Source organism: Belonocnema kinseyi, chromosome 5 (genome assembly GCF_010883055.1).
Source record: "Belonocnema kinseyi isolate 2016_QV_RU_SX_M_011 chromosome 5, B_treatae_v1, whole genome shotgun sequence".
Classification (NCBI taxonomy): domain Eukaryota; kingdom Metazoa; phylum Arthropoda; class Insecta; order Hymenoptera; family Cynipidae; genus Belonocnema; species Belonocnema kinseyi.
The window spans coordinates 83,035,346-83,049,442 of NC_046661.1; the positions used below are offsets into that span (position 1 = coordinate 83,035,346).

The 14,097-nt window shown below is 21.1% G+C and overlaps 1 protein-coding gene across 1 annotated transcript in view; it reads left to right on the forward strand.

Annotated features, from left to right (window-relative positions):
• The first annotated feature begins 792 nt into the window (after positions 1 to 792).
• The window catches only part of LOC117172816, a 32,874-nt gene continuing 19,569 nt past the window's right edge, over positions 793 to 14,097 (forward strand). The window contains exons 1-4 of the mRNA XM_033361060.1: positions 793 to 931; positions 9,386 to 9,537; positions 12,927 to 12,998; positions 13,128 to 13,437. Of these exons, the coding sequence (XP_033216951.1) occupies positions 833 to 931; positions 9,386 to 9,537; positions 12,927 to 12,998; positions 13,128 to 13,437 (633 nt within the window). The 5' untranslated portion in view covers positions 793 to 832. The remainder of the gene's footprint in view (positions 932 to 9,385; positions 9,538 to 12,926; positions 12,999 to 13,127; positions 13,438 to 14,097) is intronic.

Genomic DNA, 14,097 nt, shown 5'->3' on the forward strand with positions numbered 1-14,097 from the left:
TAATTAAATTTTTAACAATGAATGGAAGTTATATTTTTATTTAATAAAATTAATTTTTGATCAAAAGAAAACGATTTTCGACTTAAAATTTTTTTAGCCGAATTAATTAAATCTATAACTAAAGAAAAGTGCTTCTGAATTAAAATAATGAATCACAAAACGAAACAAAATGAATTTATTAAAATAAATGAAAATCGCGAATTTTCATTTATACTTTTATTCAGTTTTTCTTTTCAAACTGTTTTTTTTTAAATTTTTTTTTAATTATAAATTAAAATGATTTATTGTTCCTGCATTTCTTTATAAATATTTATCAATCAATATCTACGTATTTCGAACATTTAGACAGATGAAATCACATTTTTAAAAATAAAACTGAAATAGTCACACATTTGTCTAATAATTGTTTATAACAATTGTTAATTAAATTAGCAGTAAAATATAATCATGGAATATCAATATTAGCCTACTTCCAAGAGGACCAGTAGTGAATTTATTTCGACATTTTTTTAAAGATAAAAATATTTAAAATAATTGAATATGCAAATTAATTATTTGGAATATTTTAAAACGAAAATCAAATAATTAATACACTTTTCACTATAAAAGACTATTATGTGATTTTATAATTAATTTCAATAATTCTATAATGATGATTCATTATAAAAAGTTGATTTACATATTTAATCATTTCGAAACAGCGCGCTATTAACAACCAATAAGACTGCCGATTCGACGCATGCGCAAACAAGTTAAGGAGCAGATTTTGGAGCGGCGGGAATGGCATTTTCCACATTCGGCAGTTTCCGACTTTTCGAAGAAACTATTTACAATGCATGAATTATTTGTAAGGCCAGATGGGAATCCAATGCGGTTTCATCTTGCAGATTTAAATACAGAAATGGAAACAAAATATACATTATTAATTGAGGTAAGTTTTTTAAAAAATTAGCAAATTCAAGAAAAACAACATAAACATAACCTCAATGTCAGAGGGAATTTTAGATTAAAAACATTCTTATTGTTTATCAACTCATATTTCGACTCCGAATTTTAACTATTTCTAATTTACTTAGACATTTTTTAAGTATTTAAACTTATTCTAAGAGAATTCGCTTAAATTGATACACTAAAATTTAATTAACTCACCTAGGTTTGTTTGTAAACGATTTTCAAAAAACATGATATTTTAATTAAATTAATATAATTACAGAATATTAGAGTTAAATTAGAAAAATTAGATTATTTTTTTTTGTATAAAATAAATAAAAAATGTCAACTAGGGCGCAAAGTGGAAAAAACACCTGTTTTGGGGAATTGTTGACTGTAGAATTTTTAACAGATTTTGATGTTTTTTGAGAAATTATTGTAAGTCTTCTAGAGTTAGAGAAACAAGTTTTCAACCAAATTAAATAAATTTCAAATAACAAAAAATTCATTAACCAGAAAAAAATTTAATTTTTACTGGAAAAAAATAATTTTTTGAAAATAAATGAATTTTCTACCAAATATTTGAATTTTTAATGGAATTTTCGTCCAAAATGTTAATTTTCTACAGAAAAAGATCAATTTTCAACAAAAATTGAATAATTTAATTTTTAGTTATAACATTATTTTTAAGAAAAAAAACTATTCTTCGAACAAATAAAATGATTTAAAAAACATTAATATTCTACCAAAAAAAGGATTATTTTTAAGAAAATAATTGAATTTTCTAACTAATATTTGTATTTTTAATGACATTTTCAGTTAAAAAAGCTCGATTTTTAGCAAAAAAATGATAAAATATAATCAATTAAAACATAATACAATATCAAATAAACTCAATTTTCAACGGCACAAATTTGATTTTTAACCAAAAGAATTACCAGAAAAAAAATTTAACAAAATAAATGAATTTTCTACCAAACATTCAAATTTTTACTAACATTTTCAACAAAGAAGTTAATTTTCTACCAAACAAAATGTATTTTTCAACAAAATAGATGAATTTTCAATTAAAAAAGATAAGTTGTTAGAAAAAAATATAATAGCTCGATTTTCAGTTAAAGAAATAAGTTCTTAATCAAAGAAATTAAAGTTTGAACAACAAAAAATTCATTTTTAACCAAAAAAATTTAATTTCTACCAGAAATAAAAAATAATTTTTAATAAAATAAATGAATTTTGTACTAAATATTTTAATTTTTACTCAAATTTGCAACAAAAAAGTTAATTTTCTACAAAAACAAAATTGCAACAAAATAGATGAATTTCAATCAAAAAAGATAAATTTTTAGAAAAAAGTATAATAGATTAATTTTCAGTCAAAGAAATATGTTTTTAAGCAAAAAAAAAATAAATTTTTGACTAAATAAATAATTTTTCTACGAAAAAGATGAAATGTGTGTAAAAAAATTTCGACAACAAATTTAGGTAAGTTTTTAGTTGAAAAATTAATTTTCAATAAAAAGCGTATTTTCAACAAACAAAAAATTAATTTTTAAAGAAAAATATTAGATTTCTATCAGAAAAGAATAATTTTTACTAAAATACATGAATGTTCAACCAAATATTTTAATTTCTAATGACATTTTCGTCCAAAATGTTAATTTTCGACAACAAAAAAAGAGTTAGTCCCCACAATAGACAAAGCTTGAACAAAATACAGAAATTTCAAAAGAAATAGTTGAATTTTCTACCAAAAAAGATCAATTTTCAACCAAAATTGAATAGTTTAATTTTTAGTTTAAAGCATGATTTTTAATAAAAAAACACTATTCTTCGAATAAATCAAATGATAAGAAAAAAACATTAATATTCTACTCAAAAAAGGATAATTTTGGACAAAACTAATTAGAAAAAAGTATGACAGATAAATTTTCATTTAAAGAAACAAGCTTTTAATCGAATAAACTAAATTTTCAACAATAAAAAATTCATTTTTAACCAAAAAAATTTAATTTCTACCAGAAAAAAATGTTTTTAACAAAATAAATAAACTTTCTACCAAATATTTTAATTTTTACTGAAACTTTCAACAAAGAAGTTAATTTTCTACCAAAGAAAAACAAATTTTCACACAAAAAAGATGAATTTTTAATTAGAAAAGATAATAGCTAAATTTTAATTTAAAGAAACAATCTTTTAAGCAAATAAACTATATTTTTAACAACAAAAAATTCATTTTTAACAAAAAAAATTTATTTTTACCAGAAAAAAAATAATTTTTAACAAAGTAAATGAATTTTCTACAAATATTTTAATTTTTAATTGAATTTTCGACCAAAATGTTAATTTTATACAAAACAAGGAATTAGTCTCAAGAATAGACAGTTTTAACAAAACACAATAATTTGCAAACAAATAGTTGAATTTTCTACGAAAAAAAGCTAATTTTTCAACAAAAATTTAATAGTTGAATTTTTAGTTTAAATCATTATTTTTATAAAAAACACTAATCTTTGAACAAAATAAATGAATTTTCAAACTAATATTTTAATTTTTAATGAAATTTTCAACCAAGAAGTTCATTTTCTAGCAAAAAAAAAAAAAAATTTAGAAAAAAATATATTAGCTTAATTTTCAGTTAAAGAAATATGTTTTTAAGCAAATAAAATAAATTTTTGACTACAAATATATATGTTCTACCAAAAATACATGCATTTTTAAACAAATATTTTCATTTTTAATGGAATGTTTGTCCTAAATGTTAATTTTCTACAAAAAAAAGAATAAGTCGCCACAATAGATAAAGTTTTAACAAAATGCAGAAATTTGTAAACAAATAGTTGAATTTTCTACCAAAAAAGATCCATTTTCAACAAGAATTGAATAGTTTAATTTTTAGTTTAAAAAATTATTTTCAATAAAAAACATTCATCTTCGACCAAATGAATTTTCAAACTAATATTTTAATTTTTAATGAAATTTTCAACCAAGAAGTTAATTTCCTACCAAAGAAAGACAAATTTTCAACAAAATAGATGAATTTTCAATTAAAAAAGATCATTTTTTAGACAACAAATAAAATAGCTTAATTTTCAATTAGATAAATAAGTTTTTAGGCCAATGAACTAAATTTTCAGGAACAAAAAATTCATTTTTAACAAAAAAAATTAATATTTAACAAAAAATAATCATTTTTAACCAAATACATGAATTTTCAACCAAATATCTTAATTGTTAATAATTTTTTTTTCAAAATGTTAATTTTCTGCCAAAAAGGTGAATTAGTTGCCACAATAGACAAAGTTTCAACAAAATAGAGAAATTTTGAAACAAATACTTGAATTTTCTACCAAATAGCTACATTTTCAACAAAAAAATGAAATAAATTTTAAATGAAAAAGTCAATTAAATGTTCATCAGAAGAAAATTATTGATCATTTTCGAGTAAAAAAGATAAATTTTGAACAAAAAATGAAATAGCTTCTTTTTCAGTTAAAGAAATAATTTTTTAAGCAAATAATCTAAATTTTAAACCAAAAAATAAGTTTTCTGCTAAAAAGATTAAATGTCTATAAAAAAATTCGACAGCAATTTTACGTAAATTTTTAGTTTAGAATTAATTTTCAATAAGAAAACTAATTTTTAACAAACAAAAAATTCATTTTTAACCGAAAAGATTAAATATCTACCAGAAAAGAATAATTTTTAACAAAATACATGGATATTCAACCAAATATTTTTATTTTGTATGGAATTTTCATCCAAAATGTTAATTTTCTACCAAAAAGGTAAATTAGTCAACACAATAGTTAAAGTTTCAACAAAATACAGAAAATTTGAAACAAATAGTTGAATTCTCTATCAAAAAAGATCAATTTTCAAAATAAAAAGATAAATATTTAACAAAAAACAGAATAGATTATTTTTTAGTCAGAGGAATAAATTTTTTACGAAATGAAATTAATTTTCAACCAATACCCAAAAAAATTGGACATCAAACTTAGGTAAATTTTTAGCTAAAAATATTAATTTTCAAAAAAAAAAGTAATTTTCAACAAAAAAAATGCATTTTTTACAAAAACGATTGAATTTTTACCAGAAAAGCATAATTTTTAACAAAATACATGAATTTTCAACCAAATATTACATTTTTGCTGGAATTTTCATCCAAAATGTTAATTTTCTACCAAAAAGGTGAATTAGTCACCACAATAGAAAAAGTATCAATAAAATACAAAAAATTGTAAACAAAAAGTGGAATTTTCTACCAAAAAAGAATCATTTTTAACAAAATACATGAATTTTCAACAAAATAGATAATTTTTTAACTAAAAAAAATAAATGACTATAAAAAAATCGACCACAAATTTAAGTAAATTTTTAGTTAACAAAATTAACTTCAATAAAAAAAGTTTTAATGGAATTTTCACGAAAACTGATGATTTTTCAACAAAGAATGATATATTTTTAACAAAAAATGGCATAGCTTTATTTTCAGTTAAAGAAATAAGTTTTTAAACAAAAAAACTAGATTTTCAGCCAAATAAATAAATTTTCTACCAAAAAATATTAATGTCAATAAAAAAATGACATCAAATTTTGGTAAATTGTTAGCTTAAAAAATTAATTTTCAATCAAAAAAGTCATTTTCAACAAAAAAAAATGCATTTTTAACCAAAAACTGCTCAGTTTCTACCAAAAAATACTAATTTTTAACAAAATACATGAATTTTCAAACAAATATTTTAATTTATCGTGGAATTTTCATCTAAAATGTTAATTTTCTACCAAAAATGTAAATTAGTCACCACGATAGACAGTTTCAACAAAATAAAGAAAATTTTAAACAAATAGTGGATTTTTCTACCAAAAAAGAATCATTTATATCAAAATATATGAATTATCTACGAAAAAAATAATAGTTTTTAACAAATTACAAGAATTTTTCAACAAAATATTTTTATTTTTCATTGAATTTTCAACTAAAAAGGATAAATTTTTAACAAAAAATAGAATATCTTAATTTTGAGTTGGCGAAAAAATAAAACGATTTTTATTTTATAAACGATTTTTATAAACAAATGTACATTTTCACTATTTTTTCATGAATAGGCTTAATTTTTGTTGTGAAATCAACTTTAAATGTTTTGCCACTGACTCTTTGCTGCCATATTTTTTATAATGACAATAATTTTTAATTATGTCAAAGACTTCTTGCTATCATATTTTTCAAATTTTTAGAAGCTATTAATTCTTTGAACGAAAATTAAGCCTATTCATGAAAAAATGTGTTTTTCTTTTTTTAAATAAAAATTGTTATTATTAATTAACAGTTTTTATCACTATGAAAAATGTCATAGCAAGGATTTATGACTTGTTTCAATAAATTTGAAAATCTGAAAAGAAATGGCATCACTAAAAAGTTAGACAAAAAATATTTTTAATTTAATTGTTAAATAACACTTTTGTTTAGTCAGGATAAAATATTCGCAGTCACTCGTCATACTTGGAAGATATTTGTCGATTTTTGTCCAAAAAAGGTGCTTTTTTGCTTCCATTAGGCGCTCCGAATTTTTTTTTAATTTGGAGGGCATTCGAAATTTGTAGTTTGGTATCCGGATTCTCCACAAAAAGTTACAGATTAAAAAAAAACCTTATGTTCGGGAAATGGCCGAAAATTTTATTTTAATTATATTTTATTTTTAATTTTACTTTAAAATCATTATTTTTTCAAAAAAGATTATAGTTTTCGCTTTGTAACATGAAATTTCGTAAAGAATTTTATAAATAATAATAATTTTTTATTGAATAAGGTAATTTATGGCACAGAACGGGAAATTTTTGGAAAATAATTTGAATTATGATTGATAAAAGGGGAATTTACCAAAATAATCTCTGTTTCAAGTCAGAATTGGTCCATTTTTAAAAATTGGTTCTTCTGAACCAGGATTTGTTAGATTTTAAGAATTCTTTATTTATTTATTTATTAAATCAGTTAATTCTGATTTAGAAAAAGGGAATTTATAAACACAATTTTAAGTCAGAATTCGTCAGACTTTGGAAAGTCCTTCTCACAATTTAGAATTTATTTGAATTTAAAAATTCTTTATTTATTTCTGAATTATAATTTAATTTAATATCATAACAAATAAAAAATTTAATATAATTTCGACTTCGCAACATTGAATTTCTGTAAAGAATAAAAATTTAAAAGAATTCCTCTTTCAAGTCAGAATTGGTCACAATTTTAAATTTTCTTCTTATAAATCTTGGAAAAAGATAATCACTATAATTCCGAATTATAAAAAAAATCGAAATTTGGAAAAGTAATTTAATTATAACTTGACATGGAACAGGAATTTTTCTTAAATAGTTAGAATTCTGATTTATAAAAAGGAAATTTACAGCAACAAAAAATCCCTGTGCCAAGTCAGAATTCGTCAGATTTAGAAAATTACTTCTTCCAAATCAGAATTTGTTTGAATTCAAAAATTCCTTATTTGTGAATTATAATAGAATATTTGTTCATTAAATATAATTCTGAATTTCAACCGGGAATTTATAAAATTAATTTAATTTTGACTTGGCGCAGGAAATTTTTTAAAAGAATTATTGTTCTGATTTTGAACAAAGAATAAATAAACTAAATATAAAACAACAATTTTCTTAAAGAATTATAATTTTAAATTTGTAACATGGAATTTTCATTAAAAAATTTCGTAAGGAATGATAATTTTGACATGGAATTGGAATTTTTTTCAAGAATTCTAATTCAGATTTAAAAAAGAAAAAAAAATTCTGTTTGAAGTCAGAATTAGTTACAATTTGAAACTTCCTTCTCACAAATTTTGTAAAAGGGTAATTACTGTATTACTGAATTATAATAGAAAATTTGGTAAAAAATATTTTTCAGACCTGGATCGGGGAATTTGGAAAATTAATTTAACTGTGGCATAGTCCGGGAAAATTTCTAAAATAATTGTAATTTTGTTATTAAACGGAGAATAAATAAATTAAATCTATTAAAAAATAATAATTTTGTCTTGAAAAGGATAATTTTTGACATGGAATAGGAATTTTTTTTAATAATTAGAATTCTCATTTATAAAAAAGAAATGTACAACAACAAAAAATCCCTGTTCCAAGCCAAAATCCGTCAGATTTAGAAAATTACTTCTTCCAAAACAGAATTTGTTGGGATTTAAAATTGCCTGATTGATAAATTATAATATAGAATAATCTTTTATTAAATACAATTCAGAATTGAAGCCGGGAATTCAGAAAATTAATTTAATTTTGATTTGAGACAGAAAATTTTCTAAAAGAATTGTAATTCTGAGTTTGAGCAAAGAATAAATCAAATAAATATTTAAAACATCCCTTAAAGAATTACAATTCTGAGTTTGAACAGAGAATAAATAAACTAAATATAAAACAAATATTCCCGTAATTTTTTTAAAGAATTTTAATTCAGATTTAGAAGGGAATTAAAAAATTCCTGTTTCAAGTCAGAATTAGTTACTATTTGAAACTTCCTTCTTACAAATTTGGGAAAAAGGTAATTTCTATATTTCTGAATTATATTAGAAAATTTGGTAAAAAATATTTTTCTGGCCTGGAACGGGGAATTTGGAAAATTAATTTATAAAAAGGAAATTTACAACAACAAAAAATCCCTGTTCCAAGTCAGAATCCGTCAGATTTAGAAAATTACTTCTTCCAAATCAGAATTTGTTTGAATATAAAAATTCTTTATTTGTAAATAATAATAGAATATTTGTTAAATAAATTTAATTTTGACTTGACACAGAAAATTTTCTAAAAGAATTATAATTCTGAGTTTGAACAAAGAAATATACTAAATATAAAACAAAAACTCAGAATTGGTCTGATTCTAACAATTTTCTCTTCTTCCAAATTAGACTTTCTTTAATTTAAAAATTCTTTATTTCTGGATTATAATAAAATAATTTTTAAATAAACATAATTCGGACTTGGATTCGGAAAATTGGAAATTTTATTTTATTTTGACTTGGTATCGGAATTTTTCTAAAAGAATTATAATTCTGAGTTGAGACGAATAATAAATAAATTTAACACAAGTTTCCCTAAATAATTATAATTTTTGTCTTGGAAAAGGTCATTTTTAACGTGGAACGGGAAATTTTTGATAATAATGTTTGTAAAATGGAAATTTACAAAACCAATCCCTGTTCAAAGTTTCTAAATCACAATATAATATTTTCTAAATAAATATAATTCTAAAGAAAATAAAGTATATTTTTTTTATCTACAACTTTTTGTTAAAATTCGGGTAATGAATTAAATTTCTTGGACCCTCTGTGAATTCTGTTTTTTTTTATTTTATTTGTACTTTTTTTTTAATCCTTAAAAATGTATTTCTTCTATTCAAACTAAACAATTTTTAAACTATGTCTTTTGTTTGAAATCTTAGGACTCTGGGGGAAAAGTTGAAGCAACTGCAAATGAAAAAGTCATGACTTTTACAATTCCTGATAATTGTATGAAATACAAATTCGTGTTTAACGTGCAATTTATAGATGACTGCATTGAGCATAAAAGAATCTGGAATATTAGCAACTATTAGTAAGTTAAAAAAAATTTATTTAATTTTTTTGTCGAAAAAATAGGTACAATATTTAATATTTCTTTTCACTTCGTTCCTAATTAGTAATCGATGTGTTTGGGTTTTTTGTATACAAATTATTAATAAAAGCTTATATTTAATTTGTAAAAAAAAATTAAAAGAGTGAGTTATTCGGTTTGAAAAGAAAAAAATTAATGTTTTGGTTGCTTTTTTTTACAGAAGAATTTTTAATCAATAAAGATTAATTTTTCACAAAAAATGACATAGTTCAATTTTTAATCAAAACAGAAAAAGTTCAATTTTCAACTAAAATTATGTGTTTTCAAAGAAGAAGATTCAGTTTCTAATAGAAAAATAAATTTTCAACAAAATATATAAATTTCAATTTAAATATTTGAAGCTCTAACTAAAAAATAAATTTTCCACCAAGCCTGGAATAGTAATAGCAACAAAAGAACTAAATTTTTAAATAAAAAAGAAAGCATTTTCGATCAAAAATCGAAGAGTTAAATTTGCTTTAAGAAAAATTAATTTTCAGAGAAAAAAAGTAATTATTGAATAGAACAATTGCATTATCAGCCATAGAGATTAATTTTCAAATAAGTTTATAAATCTTCTACAGAAAAAATTACTTTTTAACAAAGTACTATAACTTTGAAGCAAAAAAGATCAATTTTATGCGAAAACTTGGATAGTTGATATTCCAACCAAAAAATATTTTAATATTAAATAAAAAGCAATTGCATTTAACAAAAAATACAAATTTTAAATAAAATAATTCATTTTTTAATTTCGAAGATGAATTTTGAACAACAAAAAATTGTCCATCAAATGGTTAAATTTTACGCGAAAAAAAAAGAATTTGCAACCTAACAAGAAATTTGTAGCCAAAAATAAACTAATTTACTTTTCGTTTAAGAATATCATTTTGATACAAGAAAAAGGAAGTTTGAACGTGATACTTACTTACTTATTTTTTAACCAAAATATATATATTTTTTAACAAAGTAGTTAAATTTGTAACCAAAAATAAAAATTTTAAAACTTTTAAAAAAGTTTAACCAATGGATAAATTTTCAAACAAGAAAATGAAATTTCTACCAAAAAGTTGAGTTTTCAATTAAAAATTTAATTTGTACCTAAAAGATATATTTTTAACAAAGTAGATAAATTTGTAATCAAAGAAATTAATTTTTGACTAACATAAATAAATTTGCAAACAAAAAGAATAATTTTCTATTAAAAACTCGATTTTCCAACACATAGTTGAATATTCAACTAAAAAAGAAATTTATAACCAAAAATTAACATTTCGGTTAAAAAAATAATTTTTAACCAAGAAACAGAATATTTAAAAATAATACTTGAAATTTCAAACCAAAAATAATGCATTTGCAACAAAAAAGATGTTTTTTTAAACAAGAAGATTAATTTCTAACAAAAATTTTCGTTTAAAAAAAATTTTTTTAACAATAAAATATACATTTTTAACAAAGTAGTTAAATTTGTAACCAAATAAAAGAATTTTTTGACCAAAATAAATGAATTTGCAAACCGGAAGATTAATTTTCTACCCAAAAGTTGAGTTTTCAAAAAATGGCATTATTTTTTAACTAAAATATACATTTTTAACAAAGTAGTTAAATTTGTAATCAAATAAATGAATTTTTGACCAAAATAAATGAATTTGCAAACAAGAAGATTAATTTTCTACCAAAAAGTTGAGTTTTCAAAAAAATAAATTATTTTTTAACCAAAATATATATTTTTAACAAAGTAGTTAAATTTGTAATCAAATAAATGAACTTTTTGACCAAAATAAATGAATTTGCAAACAAGAAGATTAGTTTTCCACCAAAAAGTTGAGTTTTCAAAAAAAAGATGATGTTTTAACCAAAATATATATTTTTAACAAAGTAGCTAAATTTGTAATAAAAGAAATTAATTTTTGACTAACATAATAAATTTGCAAACGAGAAGAATAATTTTCTATAAAAAAGTAGATTTTCAAACACTTAGTTGAATTTTCAACTAAAAAAGAAATTTGTAACCAAGAATTAACCTTTCGGTTAACAAAATAATTTTTAACCAAGAAACAGAAGATTTAAACGTAATACTTAAATTTTCAACTAAAAATAATGCATTTTCAACCGAAAAGATGATTATGCAAACAAGAAGATTAATATTCTACCAAAAAGTCCAGTTTTCAAATAAAAAATTAATTTTTAGCAAAAGAAAATATATTTTTTTAACAAATTAGTTAAATTTGTAATCAAATTAATTAATTTGTTGGCCAAAATAAATGAATTTGCAAACAAGATTATTTTTCTACCAAAAATTTGTGCTTGAAAAAAATTAATTTTTAACAAAAGAAAAAATATATTTTTAACAAAGTAGTTAAATTTGTAATCAAATAAATTAATTTTTTGACCGAAATAAATGAATTTGCAAACAAGAAGATTAATTTTCAACCAAAAAGTCGAGTTTTCAAACAAAAAAATTATTTTTTAACCAAAATATATATTTTTAACAAAGTAGTTAAATTTGTAATCAAATAAATTAATTTGCAAACAAGAAAAATAATTTTTAAGAAAAGAAAGATTAATTTTTTGTAAATAGTTAAATTTTCAACTGAAAAATGTTTTTCAACCGAAAATATGAATTGTGAAGCATTAAGGTTAATTTTCAATCAAAAGAGAAGAATTTTTAATAAAATACATGAATTTTCTTTAAAATGGTTCATTTTTAAATCAACAGAAGCGAATTTTTATCCAAAAACAGACAAATTAAATTTTCAGTTAATCAATTTGAAAACAAAAACCACTGATTTTTTATCAAAATAGGTTATTTTAAAGAAAAGAGATGAATCTTCAACAAATAACAAAAAATGTAATTGTTGATATTTCAACCAAAAAATATTTTAAATCAAAAACCGTTGAATTCAACAAAAACGTCGAATTGTCAACAAATCGTGTAATTTTTAAAATAAAAAAGATACATTTTTAACTAAAGAAAAGAAATTTTGATCGATAAAATTATAATAAAAAACAGTTGAATTTGAAAATATGTTTTTCTTTCCTTTTTTCGTTATAAGAAAATATAAAAATTTTAAAAACACGTACATTGAAACGTTTTTTCAGTAAAAAAATCGTGTTATGTTTGTAAAATTTAGAACTATACAAGAAAAACTGATCGTATTTTAACAAAATTAAACTTTTTCTTTTCAGGCTAAATAACTGACGCTTTGACACTATTTTACGAATAAACTTTTGTCAATAATTTGTTTTAAAAAAGCAATTTTTCATATATTAAATTTAAATTTTCGCAGAACTCCCCCATTAAATTCTAATTTTATATAATAAATTTGAATTTTTTTGTAAATCTTCAGCCTGGGCGATAAAAGATTCTTGAGAGATTGTAAAATGTCTAAAGCAATTCTGGGAAAATCACCGTGCGTGTGGTAAGAAAAAAATTCATCAAACATGTTTTAAAAACTGTTTTTTGAACCCAAATATTCCCGTTAAATTTAGGTTTAAATATTAAATTTTAATCTTATTATTTATAAATAAATATCTAATTATTTGTATAGCTCATTTGTGAAACACGAAAATATTTGTAAAGCTATACAAAATAAAATGTCGACAAGATACGAAACTTTGAAATCGACAGTGAGCCAGGAAACCAAAAAAGCAAAAAATGTACCTTCGAAAAAACGTGCGACCGTGGGATTAAACATTGAAAAAAGTAAAAAGATGAAACAGACAACTTTGAAAAAATCTTTATCGAACAAAAATAAAGATGAGGAATGTTCATCGAGAATTATTGATGAAACTGATAGTGAAAGTGAAATCGAGCCTTCTCCTCGTTTAAACAAAACTGCAGGAAAAAAATTAAGAAAGGTAATATTTTGTGAAATTTATAGAAGTTGGTTTTTAATTTTTAATTTAATTTTTCTAGCAATGCCTTATTTTTTAAGCTAAACAGGTGACTTCTCTACAAACCAGTTAAATTTTTACCAACAAATGTGAAATGAGTTCTTAAACAATTGAAATAAATTTTCAACGAAACAGTTAAATTGTTAACCAAACAAATTAATTTTCTACCTTATAGATTAAGTTTAGATTAAAAAAAAATTGCCACAAAAATCTAGCTAAATTTTTAGTTAAAAGAGTTAATTTTCAATTTTAAACAACTTATTTTCAACAAAAGAAATGAAATTTTAAACAAAAGGATTAAATTTTTACCAGAAAAGAATAATTTTTAACAAAATGCGGAAATTTTCAAACAAATATTTTTATTTTAAATGGAATTTTAATTCAGAATGTTAATTTTCTACCAAAAGGTGAATTATTCACCACAACAGATAATTTTGCCAAAAATACTGAATTTTTCGAACAAATGCTTTAATTTCCTACCAATAAATATAAATTTTCAACTAAAAAGGTTAATTTTTTACACACAAAAAAACAACCAATTTTTAACAAAATATATGAATTTTTAATAAAAAAGGTACATTTAAACATAAATAGAATAGCTTAATTTCCAGTTAGAAAAATAAG